The sequence below is a fragment of the Neoarius graeffei genome, chromosome 3 (assembly GCF_027579695.1).
Source record: "Neoarius graeffei isolate fNeoGra1 chromosome 3, fNeoGra1.pri, whole genome shotgun sequence".
In the NCBI taxonomy this organism is placed as follows: Eukaryota; Metazoa; Chordata; class Actinopteri; order Siluriformes; family Ariidae; genus Neoarius; species Neoarius graeffei.
In genome coordinates, this window is record NC_083571.1 from 95,698,611 (window position 1) to 95,704,610 (window position 6,000).

Genomic DNA, 6,000 nt, shown 5'->3' on the forward strand with positions numbered 1-6,000 from the left:
GTTAGTGTTGCTAGTCTTGGTGCTGTGGCTTGTTGTCACCGACAACGCCAACAGATACTGGCAAGAGCGTATAGATGAGGCGAGGCGCATAAGGCTTCAGAAATTCTCGTAATTCGTAATTCTTCTTCTTCCGGGTTTACGGTGTTTACAGATCCCAGCGTGCTCGCGGGGCGTGTGAGGACACTCCTCCTCACCAATCAGTGCACAGGGGAGTGTCTGCTCACGCCCCTAGCCCCACTCGGCTCGGTTTGGCTCGCTTCAGCCCCACTCCAAAACCGTGCGAGTTTTGGGTGCTAAGCAGGGCTGAAGCGAGCCGAGTCATGCTGCTCTGAGGTAGTCGAAACGCGAGCCGTGTCGGGCTGAAGCGAGCTGAAAAAGGGTAGTGGAAAAGGGCCATAAATGAGGTCTAAATGAAAAAAACGAGCTGCAAAAAACAAAGACAAATGCATCATCATCAAACGCGATGCAAATAGAGAAACGATCTACAAACCAAGAAACGAGCGCCCCCTGCAGGTTTGGAGCATCTCCGTTTGTAGTGACAGGTAATGCAGCGTTTTTCGTTTGCAGATCGTTTCTTGGTTTGCAGATCGTTTCTTGGTTTGCAGATCGTTTCTCTATTTGCATCGCGTTTGATGATGCATTTGCCTTTGTTTTTTGCAGCACATTTTTTCATTTAGACCTCGTTTAGACTTGTGTTTGAGTTTGTGATTTTGCATTGTTTCTGTACTTGAAGCTGTTTTCTCGAACTGAGACGTATTGGGCCGTTGCCGTCCGTTTGACCCTTGTCGGCCACCGTACTTCATCACTTGGTATCTTCAGTTCCTAAACATCTTAGAAGTGTTGTGAGAAGGAATGCTGACATTACAAAGTGGTAAATGCTTTACTGTCTCAACATTTTTTTTATGTATTGCAAGAATCAAAATTGAAGTGTGTTTATTTTGAAAAAAGATATTCATTTGATGTAAAACATCAAATAATGTGCTGTTGTATTCTTTGAGTGCAATACAGGTCAAAGATTATTTACAAATCATTGTTTTCAGTTTCATACCATCCTGTTCAACATACCGTTCCAACTTTTTCTGATTTGGGATTGTAAGGAAAGTTAGTTAATCAACAGTAAATATTTTTCACTACCGTTGTAAAATGGTTATCATCATCATCTGTCAGAAATCGGATTGCATGACCTGGCAAGTACTTTTTGTTAATTTTAAATAAATGGTTGTGTTAAGCAAGCTTATACAGTGCATTGAGCCAGGTTACTTATAAATCCAAATATTTATCCAGATTGCGTTTAAATATAGATTCAACTAGCACTTTTTTTTATATCATTTATACTTTTAGCCAGAGATGGACAAAGTACCCAACTTCATTACTCAAGACAAAGTACAGATCCCACTGGTCAAATGTTACTCCGATACAAGTGAGAGTTGTCCAGTCAAATTTTTACTTAAGTAAAAGTACATTTTCTGTCAACACATTGTTGTATTATTGCCACAACGCTTACAAACCCTAACGCCGTTACCAAAGACAGAAATGTGAATTCACAAAATGAACGCATGCTGTGCCATCATGGTGGTTTAACGTTAAGTTAGCTAGTCAGCGAAGCTCCACCTGACATGCTAGCAAACTCTTTTCAAACTCGAAACCATATTGGGTAGCTAGCGCAACTAGAAAAGAAAGATTTCTACATTGTTTATTTGGCAAGATTATGCTAAAACATATTTCTGAAAGGACTTCAGATAAGTTAACGTTATTCATGTTAGCATAACTCTGTTTTTACATGCTAACTGTGTCCAAATTAACTAGCTATGTGCAAACATTAGCCATGGACAAGGCTATGGAAACTTGTTGGGAAAATTCATAGAAAGTCATTTGACTAACCAGACTGCATAGCTATTGCAACGTTATCGGTAGCTCTAAAAGCACAGACAACTTCGTTGCAAGCTTTCTCTTGGAATAAAACGTTTCTATACCTCAATATGTTTCCGCAGGTTGGACGGTGAGTTTTTGTAGGCCGTGATGCGGTTCGTTTTAGGTAAACAAAGCAAACAATTAAAACAAACCTTTAATCCTTTGAGAAAACCGAAACATGGGTTCTAGGTATGGCCCTGGGTGTGTGCGTTCTCCAGAAGAACCACCTCCTTCCATTCTGCCATCAACTGATCGCGTTTAAATAATGCTGCAGAGAAATCATTGATCTTGATTTTATAGTCTACGGACGTGACGTGACCCTAGTGATTACTGATCAGCTGTCTCAGTGTCACCTGCGAAAAAACCAGTCACGTTTTAGAAAAGAAAAAAAAAAACATCCACTTTCAAAGCTGCTTCATAGTAACGAGTAACGAAGATCTTGATAGAAATGTAGTGGAGTGAAAAGTACGATATTTGCCTTTCAAATGTAGTGAAGTTAGTCATAAGTTTCCAAAAAAATTAATACTAAAAGTACAGATACTCAAAAAGTGTACTTAAGCACAGTACTCAGGTAAATGTACTTCGTTACTGTCCACCTCTGCTTTTAGCATTGAGACACACTGTCCATCAACATTCGCAAGAGCTTTTGTGGTAGAATCCAGGGTGTGTGTGCCCCCCCCCCATGCTACTATGCTAGTATTTCAGCAATGTTGGGAAGTTTGGAAACAAATTGGTGAGAACGTAGAGGAGCTGCTTACTATTGATTAGTGGTTACACTCGACATTTTTCCCCTGCTGTTTGTTACAAGTGCTTCGCCCACATCTTACAAAAAATTATCCATCGATATAGTGCTTTTGTGGTAAAATTCTGTTTTCTCTCTGCCTGCTAGGATTTTATTGATTGACAGTTGCATCTCTGCGGATACATCTGTTCAGCAAATTCAGCTATTTTTGAGCTGTATTATTTAGTGTTTCACATTATATTTTTGAGACTTTTAGTAGTTTTAGCTGATCATTATATACCAGGACAGTGTATTATTGTGGGCGGCACGGTAGTGTAGTGGTTAGCGCTGTCGCCTCACAACAAGAAGGTCTGGGTTCGAGCCCCGTAGCCGGCGAGGGCCTTTCTGTGCCAGCTTTCTGTGCAAGCCAGCAAAGGCCTTAAAGATGACGGAGTAATGACACGGCCCCCTTCCTCACCTGACTTAAACCCTATTGAAAACTTGTGGGCCCTTCTTAAACGTGAGCTTTACAGCGAGGGAAGACAATACACCCCTCTGAACAGCATTTGGGAGGCCGCGGTTGCTGCTGCGCAAAAAGTTGATCGTCAACAAATCAAAAAACTAACAGACTCCATAGATGGAAGACTCATGGCAGTTACTGAAAAGAAGGGTGGCTATATTGGTCACTGAATATTTTTGGAATGCCAAAAGTGTTTATTTGTTACACTTTAAAATTTAAAATAAACAAGTGAGATGGGAAACTTTTCGCTTTTCATTCAGTTGCATAATAATTGTGCACACTTTTATATATTCCTCTGAGAAAGCCTAAACTCCCTTTTCCTTTGTTAAACATTCGGGTTTTAGGTTTATTAACAATTTAGATTGACTGACTGAGGGCACAGGGCGGCACGGTGGTGTAGTGGTTAGCGCTGTCGCCTCGCAGCAAGAAGGTCCGGGTTCGAGCCCCGTAGCCGGCGAGGGCCTTTCTGTGCGAAGTTTGCATGTTCTCCCCGTGTCCGCGTGGGTTTCCTCCGGGTGCTCCGGTTTCCCCCACAGTCCAAAGACATGCAGGTTAGGTTAACTGGTGACTCTAAATTGACCGTAGGTGTGAATGTGAGTGTGAATGGTTGTCTGCGTCTATGTGTCAGCCCTGTGATGACCTGGCGACTTGTCCAGGGTGTACCCCGCCTTTCGCCCGTAGTCAGCTGGGATAGGCTCCAGCTTGCCTGCGACCCTGTGGAACAGGATAAAGCGGCTAGAGATAATGAGATGAGATGAGTGCATTATTGTACAGCTTCCACTAATTTGATATTTCTTTGTGTACAGGTGTGCAGGAGAAGCTGGGTATGATGAATAAAGGAGTTGTGTACACTTTGTGGGACTATGAGGCTCAAAGTGCAGACGAGCTGTCATTCCAGGAGGGCGATGCCATCACCATCCTGCGCAGGAAAGATGATACTGAGACAGAATGGTGGTGGGCCAAACTTAATGACAAGGAAGGCTATGTACCACGTAACCTGCTTGGGGTAAAATATAACCTCACTCTTCATCACTGACTGTGTATTAAAGTAGCCCTTCACCGCCTGTCTATGCACTGACCACATGTGTACCTAGTTTGTATGTTGGATCGTTTCTTTTAATAGTCAAAAAAAAAAAAAAAGAATTAATAATCTCCTGACTCTGGTATATTTTTTTAGTTCTAGTTCATTGTGAATATATGGACATGTATTATGTGTGTGTGTATATATATATATATAATATAAAAATTGTGATTTGCATCGCCATATTTAACACTTCATCTGTGTGTTTCTCTGCAGTTGTACCCCAGAATAAAACCACGTCAGAGATCCCTGGCATAGCTGACTGCCCCTTGACTGTGACTGATGTCTGGGGGTGTAGGACCTCCATTATTCACCCCAAATCTTTGCTGATCCAATTCCTGCAGGGTTAAAGCTGCTAAACCACACCTTCTCATTTGAAGGCACAATAGAGACACACACACACAACTATAAGTTAAACAAGAAGCCTCAGGTCCTAAGGTGTGCCCCATTACTCCAATATCTAGCATCTCTTCCTCACTTCCCTCCAAGACTTGGTTTATAACCTATGACGTATCATAGTCGCACCAAATTTCTTCACTTCTATCGAGGCACTACTTGAGTTTATAGCTTTTGTTTGATATCATGGCTTCAGCTTGTGTTTCTATCTGAAGCTTTTTAATGCTATTATTTCATTGACAGTATGCTGGCACAGGGCTCAGTCAGAGCATGGCTGCTTTTGCTTCCTACCAAGCTTTCATTCAACAAGGGAATCTTTACACTGAAGATAGAATTCATTAGAGTTGAGGGTCGTGGGTATGTATACTACACTTGTACGAGTTAAGAACAATAGAATGCTGTCTGAGTGACATTTCAGAGTGTGTAAAAACAAGCAGGGAAGGTGAATGTTGAGGTGTGTGAGAACAAATTATGTATAAATGTATAGTAACTGGGCCAACGTATTGCAAAGTATCTGGTTCATATAAGATGTACATTTAAGCAAGGGTATTTTAGACGTGTCGGACAGAGCGTCCTGTATGAATGGTTGGTTGCTTCTTTACTATGACTAAAGAGTGTGGATGCATGGGATATTGAGAGATTAAGATGCACAGCACATACAAGTGCAAGAAACCAAACTGATGATGCAATGATTTTAGTAGAACAAAGGTTTTGCCCAAAGGCAATAAGACGTTTTAAAAAGCTTCGAACTTAGTTTTTCTTCTCTGGTAGAGCAAAAGAAATGAATTGAATGCATATTTACATTGTTTACACTTTTTTTTTTTAAATTGAATTTCATTATGCCACTCCATTTCCCTCGAGCTCCTCTTGAAAGTCTTGTTAATCTTTACACCCTGCCGCTGAGGCAGTATTGAGCTTTACTTTAGAGTTCATCTGTAGATAGATACTACCATGAAGCTCTAAAATGATTTGTGCTATGTTTAGTACTGCCTGTGCAGACCTCTGTCTGATATACAGATACTCGCACCTTTTGTTCTTTACATGTGCACAAATAAGCATTAAACAGATCCTAGTGAGACATTGTTGTGTTTCCATCACTAAAGTGGTTAACTACCTTTTAGGCCTGTGTCCAAAAGGCTTTTACAAACATTGATACATCAGTAAAATACCCAGGAGCAAGGAAACTCCGAAGGAAGCAGCATTAGGATGTATTCCAACTCGAGGCCTTTCTGCTAGAACATAAACTACCCCCTGCGTAGGATTATTTCAAGTCTGTGTCAGACATTACAGCAGGTGCCATGCAGCTCTGCCATCACCACCACTTGGGGATTAAAACATGCTGTACAAAATTGACAGGAGTTTAAAGACAAC

General features: G+C 41.2%; 1 protein-coding gene across 4 annotated transcripts in view; it reads left to right on the forward strand.

The window, feature by feature from the left end:
* Window positions 1-5,707, forward strand: part of ppp1r13bb (protein phosphatase 1, regulatory subunit 13Bb) — a 217,742-nt gene extending 212,035 nt beyond the window's left edge. For all 4 annotated transcript variants that reach the window (XM_060917689.1, XM_060917691.1, XM_060917690.1 and 1 more), the window contains 2 exons: window positions 3,959-4,158; window positions 4,450-5,707. In XM_060917689.1, coding sequence (XP_060773672.1) covers window positions 3,959-4,158; window positions 4,450-4,491 — 242 coding nt within the window. In that variant the 3' untranslated portion in view covers window positions 4,492-5,707. The remainder of the gene's footprint in view (window positions 1-3,958; window positions 4,159-4,449) is intronic.
* Window positions 5,708-6,000: the final 293 nt, after the last annotated feature.